Source organism: Scyliorhinus torazame, chromosome 7, assembly GCF_047496885.1.
Source record: "Scyliorhinus torazame isolate Kashiwa2021f chromosome 7, sScyTor2.1, whole genome shotgun sequence".
In the NCBI taxonomy this organism is placed as follows: Eukaryota; Metazoa; Chordata; class Chondrichthyes; order Carcharhiniformes; family Scyliorhinidae; genus Scyliorhinus; species Scyliorhinus torazame.
In genome coordinates, this window is record NC_092713.1 from 273,721,971 (window position 1) to 273,735,414 (window position 13,444).

The 13,444-nt window shown below is 46.3% G+C and overlaps 1 protein-coding gene across 1 annotated transcript in view; it reads right to left on the bottom strand.

Moving 5' to 3' along the window:
- Nucleotides 1-8,611: 8,611 nt before the first annotated feature.
- LOC140427046 (organic cation/carnitine transporter 2-like) overlaps nucleotides 8,612-13,444 on the bottom strand; it is a 164,466-nt gene continuing 159,633 nt past the window's right edge. The window contains exon 10 of the mRNA XM_072512475.1: nucleotides 8,612-9,865. Within this exon, the coding sequence (XP_072368576.1) occupies nucleotides 9,781-9,865 (85 nt within the window). The 3' untranslated portion in view covers nucleotides 8,612-9,780. The remainder of the gene's footprint in view (nucleotides 9,866-13,444) is intronic.

The following is a 13,444-nucleotide window of genomic DNA, read 5'->3' on the forward strand; positions in this document are numbered from 1 at the left end:
GATAGACGAATTGTTGGATAGATGGATGGATAGATAGAAAGAATGACAGACGGACACATTGTTGGATAGTTGGATGGATAGATAGAAAGAATGACAGATGGACGAATTGTTGGATAGTTGGATGGACAGATAGATAGATAGACAGAATGGCAGACAGACGAATTGTTGGATAGATGGTTGGATCGATAGAATGACAGACGGGCGAATTGTTGAATAGGTGGATTGATAGATATAAAGAATGCCAGACGAACGAATTTTTCGATAGGTGGATAGATAGAAAGAATGACAGACGGACAAATTTTTCGATAGATGGATCGATAGAAATAATGACAGACGGACGAATTGTTGGATAGAGAGATGGATAGATAGAATGACAGACGGACACATTGTTGGATAGTTGGATGGATAGATAGAAAGAATGACAGACGGACGAATTGTTGGATAGATGGGTGGATAGTTAGATAGAAAGAATGACAGACGGGCGAATGGTTGGATAGATGTATGGATACATAGATAGAAAGAACGAAAGACGGACCAATTGTTGCATAAATGGATGGCTAGATAAAGAATGACAGATAGACGAATTGTTGGATAAATGGATGGATAGATCGAAAGAATGACAAATGGACAAATTGTTGGATAGATGGATGGATAGATAGAATGAATGAATGACTGACGAACGAATTGTTGGATAGATGGATGGATAGATAGATAGAAAGAATTACAGACGGACGAATTGTTGGATAGATGGATGGATAGAAAGCTAGATAGAATGACAGACGGACGAATTGTTGAATGGGTAGATGGATAGATAGATAGAAATAATGGCAGACGGACGAATTGTTCGATAGTTGAATAGATAGCTGAACAGATAGATAGAAAGAATGACGGACGGACGAATTGTTGGATAGATAGATGGATAGAAAGAATGACAGTCGGACGAATTGTTGAATAGGTAGATGGATAGATAGAAAGACTGACAAACGGACGAATTGTTGGATTGTTGAATCGTTAGATAGATATTCTTTGATTTTCTTACTGTCTGTCCGTAAGAGGTTTTTTAATTTTTGAAATGGGCTCCTGCGTGTTTCACCGACCTTTATGATGTCAATTTTTAAAGTGACTCAAAGCAAAGTTTCATTAAGCTTAAATCAGAAGTATTATTTATTTACACATTCAAACCAGGGAAATGGGCACAATTTCATACACACACACACACACACACACAAGCACATAATAAGATAGGAAACATTGAAAAAACGTAATAGGAAAGCCGCCACAGATATGGATATCAGTTCACTTAATTGTCACAGTCCAGAAATCAGAGACTAGTGAGTTTTGCTCACAGATTAGCTACAGTTTGGGTGGGTTCAGCTAACCGAAGCAGTATTTGCAGAATTTCTTTGAAGTTTATGACACTGCAGTGAGATGTGATTGGTATACAGAGACTTGGTCTGCTTGGCAAGCTATAGCATGAAACATCCAGAGAAAGGGGCTCCAAGGAGGCTTAGATTCGATGCAGGTTAATGGTCAGTCTGGAGTCCTGCTTTGATGTTTGCAGGCTGAAGTTTAAACAGCAGACTGAGTTGCAAGTCTCGAAATGCAATATTTGAACTTTCCAAAGTCCAGAAGTTTAGGTCTGGTTATCTTGACCATTAATGAGTCAGTTGTAGGCTGACAAGCCAGTGGTCAAAATCTATTGTTCACCTTAGGAGATAGATGGTGGCTTGCATTGTCCTTCCAGGTATAATGGCCAGGATTCTCCAAAATCCCGGCTAAGTGTTAAAGCCTGGAGTGTTTCACACCAGCGTCAATGGGCCTCTTGGCCCAGCGATTCAGTGGCCCACAGAGGGCCAGGGCGGCGCCTGAGTGCTGCTCGCAGCTGTGGCACCGATACGCGGCCTTGCACTGCTGGCCTGGGTCTGCGCATGCGCGCGGTGGCCATTTTCCACGCCGCCGCCGCGCACCATGGCGTAGCGACACAGCGGCCCGGCGCGGAACAGTTAGGCACCTCCCGGATTGTGCGTTCCGGCCGATCGGTTGCCCCCGATTGTGGGCCTCACGGTCGTGGAGGCTCCCTCCCCGCCCGGCCCTGGGTCACTGTCCGTGTGGATTTGCACATTCCCCCCCCCCCCCCCCCCCCCGTGTCTGTGTGGGTTTCACCCCCACAATCCAAAGATCTGCAAGGTAGGTTGGCCATGCTAAATTGTGCCTTAATTGGAAGAAAATAATTGGGTACTCTAAATTTTTTTTTTTTAAGTGTATTTTGGACAATTTCCTTGAACAATATGTTTTGGATCCAACCAGGGATCAACAATATTGAATCTGGCAATGTGTAATGAGGCAGTTTTAATAAACAATCTCAGAGTAAAATATCTCTGAGGAAACAGTGACCATGACGTGGTACAATTTAGTATTTTAGTATGGGAAAGGAGTTGAGCAGAAAAGACAGTTGGTCGGCAATGGCAGACATTTATGAAAACAGTCCATGACTCAGATCAAAGACATATCCTTGTGAAGAAGGATTCTGAGAAGGAAATAAATCAATCTTAACTAACAAAGGAAGTTAACTAAATTGAAAGAAAACACATACAATGTGGCAAAGATTAGAAGTAAGCCATAAGATTTGGAAAGTTTTAGAACCAAAGATGACCAAAAAATGATGCTAAACTATGAAGGGAAGCTAGCAAATAATAGAAAAACAACAGCAAGAGCTCCTTTAAAAATATAAGAGAGAAGCCAAACTGAACATAGGCCCCTTAGAGAATGAGTGGGGAAATAATAATGGGCAACCAGGAAATGGCAGAAGAGTTAAGTAAATACTTTGTGTCAGTCTTCATGGTAGAAGACACTTATGGCATTTCAAAAATACAAAATAAACAAGATGCAAAACGGGGTGAGGGAATAAATACAATAACTAACACTAGTTAAATATTATTGGGAAAACTATTGGGCTGACGGCCGATAAGGCCCCTGGACCTGTTGGTTGCATCCTCGGATACAAAAGGAAGTAGCTGCAGAGATAGTGGATGCACTGGTAGAAATCTTCCCTGAATCCTTAAGTTCTGGAGAAGTCCCAGAGGATTGGAAAACTGCCAATATAACATCCTAAATTAAAAAGGAAGGGAGACAAAAACTCCAGTAACCAGTTAGCTTAAAATCGGTCATTGGGAAATTATTAAGAGTCCATTATTAAGGATGTAATAGCAGAGCGTTTAGAAATACATAATATAATCAAGCAGAGTCAGAGTGGCTTCATGAAGTGGAAATTATGCTTGACAAATTTGTTAGACTTCTTTGAGGTGCAAACGAGCAAGATAGATTAAGGGTAACCAGCATATGTAATATATTTGGATTTTCAAAAAGCTTTTCATAGAATTTAGTGCAGAAGGAGGCCATTCGGCCCATCGAGTCTGCACCGGCTCTTGGAAAGAGCACCCCACCCAAGGTCAACACCGCCACCCTATTCCCATAACCCGGTAATCCCACCCAACACCAAGGGCAATTTTGGACACTAAGGGCAATTTATCATGGCCAATCCACCTAACCTGCACATCTTTGGACTGTGGGAGGAAACCGGAGCACCCGGAGGAAACCCACGCACACACGGGGAGGATGTGCAGACTCCGCACAGACAGTGACCCAAGCTGGAATCGAACCTGGGACCCTGGAGCTGTGAAGCAATTGTGCTATCCACAAGGCTACCATGCTGCCCCTTTTGATAAGGTACCACACTAAAGGCTACTTAATAAGACAAGAGCCCATGGTGTTCGGGGTAGTATATTAGCATGGATAGAGGATTGACGAAATGATGAAAGACAGAGTTGGGATAAGAGAGGCATTTTCAAGATGGTATCTGTTATTCATGCAGTGCCACAGGGATCAGTGGTGGGGCCACAATTATTTACAACATAGAGTAGTGACTTAGACGAGGGGAGTGAATGTATTATTATCAAGTTCACTGTGACACAAAAATAGATGGGATGGCAAGTGGTGAGGATGACAAAGGACAGGATTTTCCACATCCCCTGCGGTATGTTTTGTGGCAAGGGAGGTGCCTATCATTAGCACCGTTGGCAGGATCTTCTGGTCCTGCCACAGACAAAGGGGTTTCCTGTTGTTTGCACGTTCTGCTACTGGGGAACATGCGACGGTGATTCATTGCCGGCAGGATCAGAACATCGCCTTGGCGGGACCAGCTGGAAAATCCCGCCCAAAGAGCCCACAGTGGGATATAGACAGGTTAAATACCAAAACAGATGGAAATAATGCAGGAAAATGTGAAGTTATGCACTTTGGTGGAAATAAAGAAGTTGAAGATTTCAAATTGAGAAAGACTGCAGGCAGTTGCAGCACAGAGAGATTTGGGGTTCCTCGTGCAGAAATCAGAAAATGCTACCGTGCAAGTTCTGCAGGTAGTAGGGAAGTGTCATGACACCCTTGGCTAGTGCACGGTTAATTCCAGCCCCACTTGACCCGGAATTGCAAATCAGGTGAAATTAGAATATGGCTCTGGTTGAGTTAAACTGACTAGTCGACAGGTTTGAAAATTTAAATAATCTTTGATGGTTTCTATTTTAAATATATTTATTCAAATTTTTCAGCAAATTTTCAACAAACCCCCCCCCAACAAAAAGAAAGAAACAAGAGCACAATAATCAGAAATTATACATTGGATTTCCCCCATATACAATAACCCCCCATATAACATTTAAAAACACAAATAGGGAAACCCCCCCCACCCCACCTTCACCCAAACACCACCCTAAAAGAAACCCTCCCCCCCCCCACGCCCTTGGGCTGACCTCTTCCTAACGCTCCGCGAGATAGTCTAGGAATGGTTGCCACCGCCTGAGGAACCCTTGCACAGACCCTCGCAAGGTAAACTTTATCCTCTCCAGCTTGATGAACCCTGCCATGTCATTGATCCAAGCTTCCACACTAGGGCACTTTGCATCTTTCCACAGTAGCAAAATCCTCCGCCGGGCTACCAGGGACGCAAAGGCCAGAATACCGGCCTCTTTCGCCTCCTGCACTCCCGGCTCATCCGATACCCCAAATAATGCCAATCCTCAGCTCGGCTTGACCCGGGCGTTCACCACCTTGGACATAGTCCTCGCAAAACCCCTCCAAAACCCATCCAGCGCCGGGCACGACCAGAACATATGGACGTGATTTGCCGGGCTCCCCGAGCACCTCCCACATCTGTCCTCCACCCCAAAGAACCTACTCAACCTCGCCCCTGTAATACGCTCTGTGAGTAACTTTGAACTGTATTAGGCTGAGCCTGGCGCAAGAGGAGGAAGAATTAACCCTACTCAGGGCATCAGCCCACAGACCTTCATCTATCTCCTCCCCAAGCTCCTCCTCCCACTTGCCTTTTAACTCCTCCACCGAGGCCTCCTCCTCTTCCTTCAGCTCCTGGTAAATCGCCAAAACCTTGCCTGCTCCAACCCATACACCCAAAATCACCCAGTCTTGTATCCCACGTGCCGGAAGCAGCGGGAATTCCCTCACCTGCCGCCTCACAAACGCCCTCACTTGCATGTACCTAAAAGCGTTTCCCGGGGGTAGCCCAAACTTCTCCTCCAGCGCCCCGAGGCTCGCAAACGTCCCATCGATGAACAAGTCCCCCATTCTTCTAATCCCTGCCCGATGCCAGCTCCGAAACCCCCCATCCATCCTTCCCGGGCGAACTGATGATTCTCCCGAATCGGGGACCAAATCGAGGCTCCCACCTCGCCCTGTGTCGCCTCCATTGCCCCCAGATCTTCAGTGTCACCGCCACCACCGGACTCGTGGTGTACCTTGTCGGCGAGAGCGGCAGCGGTGCCATCACCTGCGCCCTCAGGCTCGTGCCCACACAGGACACCATCTCTAGCCTCTTCCACGCCGCCCCCTCGTCCTCCATTACCCACTTACGGATCATCGCCACATTGGCTGCCCAATAATAGCCACACAAATTTGGCAGCGCATGCCCCCCCCCCTGAACCTGCTACGCTCCAGAAACACTCTCTTCACCCTCGGGGTCTTATTCACCCACACAAATCCCATGATGCTCCTGCTTACCCGTTTGAAAAAGGCCTTGGGGATCAAAATGGGAAGGCACTGGAACACAAAGAGAAACCTCGAAAGGACCGTCATTTTGACCGACTGCACCCTACCCGCTAGTGAGAGTGGCAGCATAACCCATCTTTTAAAATCTTCCTCCATCTGCTCCACCAACCGTGTCAAATCGAGCTTGTGCAGGCCCCCCCAACTCCTAGCTACTTGGATCCATTGGTACCGAAAGCTCCTTTCCGCCCTCTTCAGCGGTAGCTCGTCTATCCCCCTTCCCTGGTCACGTGAATGCACCACAAAGAGCTCACTCTTCCCTACGTTGAGTTTATATCTCGAAAAGTCCCCAAACTCCCTAAGGATCTGCATGACCTCCGCCATCCCCTCCACTGGATTCGCCACATATAACAACAGGTCGTCGGCATACAACGACACCCGGTGTTCCTCTTCCCCCGGACCAGTCCCCTCCATTTCCTGGACTCCCTCAGTGCCATGGCCAATGGCTCAATTGCCAGTGCAAACAAGGGGGATAAGGGGCACCCCTGCCTCGCCCCCCCGGTACAGCCAAAAGTACTCCGACCTCCGCCGGTTCATAGCCACACTCACCACTGGGGCTCTATATAGCAGCCTGACCCAACTGATGAACCCCTCCCTGAACCCAAACCTCCGCAACACTTCCCAAAGATACTCCCACTCCACCCGATCAAAGGCCTTCTCCGCGTCCATAGCTGCCACTACCTCCGCTTGCCCCTCTACCGAGGGCAACATAATCACATTGAGGAGCCTCCGCACATTTGTGTTTAGCTGCCTACCCTTCACAAATGACGTCTGGTCCTCATGAATCACCCCCGGGTCACAGTCCTCAATTCTCGTAGCCAGCACCTTCGCCAGCAACTTAGCGTCAACATTGAGGAGCGAGATCGGTCTATACCACCCACATTGCAATGGATCCTTGTCCCGCGTCAAGATCAAAGAAATCAGCGCCCTGGACATTGTCGGGGGCAATGTCCCCCCCCCACCCTCACCTTATTAAAAGTCCTGACTAGCAACGGGCCCAGCAGGTCCACGTATGTCCTGTAGAATTCAACCGGGAACCCATCCGGCCCCGGGGCCTTCCCCATTTGCATGCTCCCCAATCCTTTAACCAGCTCCTCCAGCCCAATCGGCGCCCCCAAACCAGCCACCTCCTCCTCCTCCACCCTCGGGAACCTCAGCTGATCTAGGAATCGTCGCATCCCCTCCTCCCCCGCTGGGGGCTCAGACCTGTACAGATCCCCATAGAAGTCCCTAAATACCTCGTTTATTCTCACCGCACTCCGCACCGTATTCCCCCCTCTATCCTTAACTCTACCAATCTCCCTCGCTGCCTCCCTCTTACGAAGCTGATGTGCCAGCATCCGACTCGCCTTCTCCCCATACTCATACGTCGCCCCCTGCGCTTTAAACACAGCAAACATTCCCCCCACGACAAACCCTCAATTTGAGTCCAACTTTTCAGTCTGTATAAAGTTCCATGCCTCATCAGGCGTTTCAAAATAGTGGTGCGGATCTTGGAACGTGACCCACAATTGCGCTGGCTGCAGCATCCTGAACTTCACCCCCTTCCGATGGAGCACCGCCTTAGCCTGGTTGAAACCAGCCCTCTTCTTAGCCACCTCCGCACTCCAGTCCTGATAAATTTGGATCTCCGTGTTCTCCCACCTGCTGCTCCGCTCTTTTTTGGCCCATCGCAGGACGCACTCTCTGTCCACAAAGCGATGGAACCTCACCACTACAGGCCTTGGCGGCTCGTTGGCTTTGGGTCTCCTTGCCAGGACCCGATGAGCCCCATCCAGTTCCAGGGCCTCGGGAAAGCTCTCGTGCCCATCAACGAATTGAGCATCGTGCTCATATAATAATCTTTGATGGTTAACAATAATTGTAATAAAACTGATCGGAAAATGTAACTGACTATTGAATATCTGATTCTCAACCCCCCCACCCCTTTCTAACTACCCTCATACTCTACACACACTCAGACAAATAACACAGGGGGAAAAGGGTGGTTGAGAAGTAAAGTAAATATTAATAAAAGAAATGGATAAAGTATCTTTGATGCAAATGGATGGCTTACAGTTAGTTCCTTTCTGATGGTTAGTCCTACAGTTGGGTACTTTCTTTTCCTTCAACTTGTAATGATCTTCACTGCAGACTCACAAAGACAACAGGCAACCGGCAGTAGAGGGTGAAACACAGCTCCTTCGCCTTTGAGGGTCTAGAGGCTTCTGGAAACTCTCTCCGAAAGCATCAGGCAGGAACCAATTACTCAGGCAGAACACTGTCCCCGGCCAACCCACTAATTGCGAGTCAACCAATCAAACCGACTCCCTCCAAAGCTGGCTCCTAAGATTCACTTGGCACCAGAGGGACTGGTGTCTCTTCTCCAAAATACATAACCTCAGAACACATGAGCCTGGCAAGCACTCTTTTGCTTGAAGGCACATCCCAATTATGGTCCACTGACCGCAAATAATAAAATAAAATAAATGGGAACAAAAGAGGAAGGACTCTTACAGTAGGCAAATGGAATGCTGGTTTTTATTTCATGTGGAATGGAGTATCAAAATAGGAAAGACACATGAACGAATGAATGAGATCCAAATTGCAACCTTATTTATCACAATTGCTAATCGCTCATCAATCCACAATCATGGATTTAAAACTTGCATTTCCTAATAAGATGAATAATTGTAATCCAGAGATCAACAAACAAAAAAATCATAGGTCCATATCTTGCTCCAGAGGATTATTTGTTCAAACAGACATCGTAAATATCAGTTTAACAGTTTATAATTTGTACCATATATAATCCCAAAACTTCCATCCAGAATATTGGATAAAATTGCAGTGTTTTCTTCCCATCTAACTATGGCTGCAGACATATGTCCATATCTTGCTCCAGGGGATGATTTTTGTTAAAAAAAACATCCTAAATATTAGTTCATAATTTGTACCATGTGCAATCCCAAAACCATCACCAAGAATAATAGATAAAATCATAATGTTTACTTCCCATCTAAATTCTCACTGACATATGTGTCAAAGGTGAAATTATTTTTTATATTAATACTGATGGCTTTCAGTGAGAAGAGTTGGGAACTGATGAGATACATTGACAGTAATTGCAACATTATTTTTGTCAGGTTCATAGGAACAGGAATATTCCTCTCGGTTCCATAAAAACAATCTGAGCTGCTAATGCCCTGGAATCCGCCATTTAGGATTGTGGCTCACACTCCTTGCCTTTGCTGACGGGGGGATAGCCCAATATTGCGAGGCCTTAACCCAGTGAGTTGCATCGGAACATCCCTTGATGCCTCCCACAGCCAACTGGATGTAATTGAAGTCAACGCCTCACAATTGCAACGTGTGGATTACCAGCTAGCCAGTGAGCTCCACTGATCCTTTGGCCAAATACCAAAATCGACCTCATAATATACTTTTAGCCCAAACTGAACCACAAAGTTTTGTATTACATAAGAATACATTGTTGGTTCCAAATGAAAATGAGAAAATTTAAGTAACAAAATATTGCCAATTTCTGTTGATCTGAGTATTTGACAATGGTCCCTGAGTATATCGAATTCATTGCCAAACATATGTCACCAGGAGGTAATGTTAGACAAGTAAATAAACTGGAAATACATGACTGTCCATTTCTGCTGATCAGTGACCAGGGCTGGGTTAAATTTCCTCCTTTTTACTGACCATTGTAACGTTTTCTCCATTTCTATAGAAGTAATTTCTATGAGTATCTCTACCTTTGAACCTGCAATCAAATCAAAAACAGCACCGTTAAAAATAACAAAAATCGCTGAACATTCTGTCCTGTTTTACTAGGTAGATAAGAGCAACTTATTTCAACCAAATGGTCTTATTTCAATAATGTATAAAGGTTTAGAGTCAAATAATTTGATAATGTAGTTTTCTGAAGCATTATTACGTTGCCACCGATTGCTAAATATAAACATATTGGGATGTCAGGTAAAGTGGTAATGCAAACTTTGTACTGTCTGCTCATCACCTTTTTGTCAAGCTCAGATTGATTAGAAAAATCAATCTCAATTCAGTTGGGAAGTGAAATGAGCACAAATTATCTCTGTTCAACAATGAATGAGCAGGAGGAATGAAAAGTGTGCCAATCGTGGCTCTCAAAAAGTTGTGCAAGGTAGGTGAATTGGCCATGCTAAATTGCCCCTTAATTGCAAAAAAAGGAATTGGATACACTAAATTTAAAAAAAAGAAAAATATGCCAAGAGTTAAGCTACTAGGACACACCAAGTTGATACATGTTGGGCTTATTTTTCTTGTCTGAACTGCAAATATGGTATCAAATCAATGTCATTGACATTCCACATGACATTTCATTCCTGCTAATGCCCATTGTTTTGCAAGTAAGTCTGCTGTAACTTGTGGTATTGAGACCGACAGATCAGTAGATAGTAAGTTCACTGCTAAACCAGCGATGTGGTGCATGATTAGAAAGTCGAGCAAAGGGTCTGCCATTAACCTCAGAGTTCTTAATCACCAACCCTCTCGGAATTAAATATGTTACACGCTTGGTGACTGCTGTGATCACCATGGGTGTAAATGAGAGGAGAATAAGAATTTTAGTTCACAGAAGAAAAGCAATTTTTACAGCACTTTTCATAACCTCAAATCATCCTGGTCTCATTAGCGAATTAGGTACTTCTGAAGTGTAGTCACTTTTATTTAATATTTGAAATGCAGCAGCCAATCTGTGACCAGCAAGCTCCCACAAACAGCAATAACCAGATAATAATAATAATCTTTATTATTGTCACAAGTAGGCTTACATTTAAAAAAAATATTTTATTGAAGCATTTGTAATTTTCATAATTTAACATATTGACATTTCTAAAACAACCGCGGCAGTCGATGCACAAAATGCCCCCTAAAATAACACAGAATAAACCACGTACCCCACTTCTCCCGCCCTATCGCCAATTATCCGTGTACTAAATTCCCAGTCCTTATTTAACATTACCATGCCTCCTATTTTCCTCCCCCCCCCCTTTTCCCTTTCCACCCTTACTGCTGACGTTCAGTTTTTGTTAAAGAAATCGATGAATCCCTGTATTGATCCTCTTAAAGCAAACTTGATTCTCTCCAGACTGAGAAACTCTACCATATCGCTGACCCACACTCCTGATTTGGGGGCTCCGAGTCCCTCCATCTCAGCAAGATCAGTCTCCGGGCCACCAGGGAGGAGAAGGCCAGAATATCGGCCTCCCTCCCCCCCATTGCCCTCGGATCTTCCGACAGCCCAAATATTGCTAATTCTGGACTCGGAGTTACCCTACCTTCCAGGCGTCCGACATAACATCTGCAAATCCTTGCCAGAATTCCCTCAGTTTCGGACATGCCCAAAACATATGAACATGGTTGGCCGGGCTACCCACACACTGCCCGCATCTGTCCTCCACCTCCTCGAAGAACCTACTCATCCGGGCTACCGTTATGTGGGCCCTGTGGACTACCTTGAACTGAATCATGCTGAGTCTAGCACAGGACGAGGATGCATTTACCCTTTTCAAGGCTTTTTCCCACACTTCAGTTTCCAGCTCCCCTCTCAACTCCTCTTCCCACTTCCTCTTCACCTCTCTGATAGGTGCCCCTTCCCACCTCCAACCCCTGTTTTTTACACCACTTTATCCTGTAGTCCCCTCAGAGGGAGGCGAGGAAAGCTTCGTACAAAGTCCCACACTTGAAGATACCGAAACCTGTTCCGTCCCGGCAAGTCAAACTCCTCCACTAATGTCTCCAAGGTTGGGAAGCCCTCCTGGATGAATAGATCCCCAAACCTCTCAATCCCTGCCTGCTGCCATGCCTTAAATCCCCCAACCAGCCCCCCTGGGACAAATCGGTGATTGTCACAGATCGGTGACCACACTGACGTCCCCTCCAGTCTCATATTCTGCCTCCATTGCCCCCATACCCTCAGGACTGCCACCACCACAGGACTTGTGGAGTACCGAGCCGGCGAGAACGGCAGGGGCTCCGTCAGTAAAGCCTCCAGACTCGTACCTTTGCAGGATGCTGCCTCCATCCACTCCCAGACCAACCCCTCCCCCACTACCCACGTCTTGACCATCGATATGTTGGCAGCCCAGTAATAGTTAATAAATCTCGGGATACCCAATCCCCCTTCCCCTCGGGCCCGTTCCAGGAGTGCCCTCTTTACTCTCGGGGTTCTACCTCGATATCGCCACATTCATATTTCTGAAAAAAGCCTTTGGGACAAAAATCTGGAGACACTGAAAAAGAAAAGCAGTCTCGGAAAGACAGTCATCTTCACCGTCAGAACTCTCCCCGCCAGCGTCAGGGGGAGCATGTCCCATCCACAAAAATCCCGTCTCATTTGATCCACTGCTTTGCCCAAATTTAACTTGTGAAGCTACCCCCAATCCTTGGCCACTTGAATCCCCAGATACCTAAAACTCTTCCCAACCACTTTAAAAGGTAGCTCCTTCAGTCTCCATTCCTGTCCATGTGCCTGAATCACGAACATCTCGCTTTTTCCCATGTTTAACTTACAGCCTGAAAATCGCCCCAATTCTCCTAATACCTCCATGATTTTGGTCATCCCCCTCACTGGGTCCGTGATATAAAGCGTCCGCACAGAGAGAGACCCTGTGCTCCACCCCCCCTCTCACTATTCCCCTCCAGGTATTCGCTGCTCTCAGAGCCATTACTAAGGGTTCTATGGCCATGGCAAACAGTAATGGGGAGAGTGGGCATCCCTGCCTTGTCCCCCGACAAAGACAAAAGTATTCTGACCAAACTCGGTTAGTTCTTACATTTGCCACCAGGGCCTAGTACAGTAGCCAGACCCACTCCACAAATCCCTGACCAAACCCAAACCTGCCTAAAATATCCCATAGATACTTCCACTCCACTCGGTCGAAAGCCTTCTCCGCGTCCATGGCAACTACCACCTCAGCCTCGCGCCCCTCCACTGGCATCATAATTACATTAAGAAGCTGGCTAATGTTGGATGTCAGGTGCCTGCCCTTTACAAATCCCATCTGATCCTTCCCAATTATCTCCGGGACATAGTCCTCTATTCGAATGGCGAGGATCTTTGCCATTAATTTGGAATCTACATTCAAGAGGGAGATTGGCCTGTACGATCCACAGCTCTCCGGATCCTTGTCACGCTTCAGGATGAGAGAAATTGCTGCCTGTGATAACGTTGGGGGGGTGGGGGGGGAGGGGGGGGAGTACTCCCAGCTCCTTGGACTCATTGAAAGCCTTAACCAGGAGCGGCCCCAGTAACCCAGAGAACTTCTTATAAAATCCCACTGGGAACCCATCAGGTCCCACC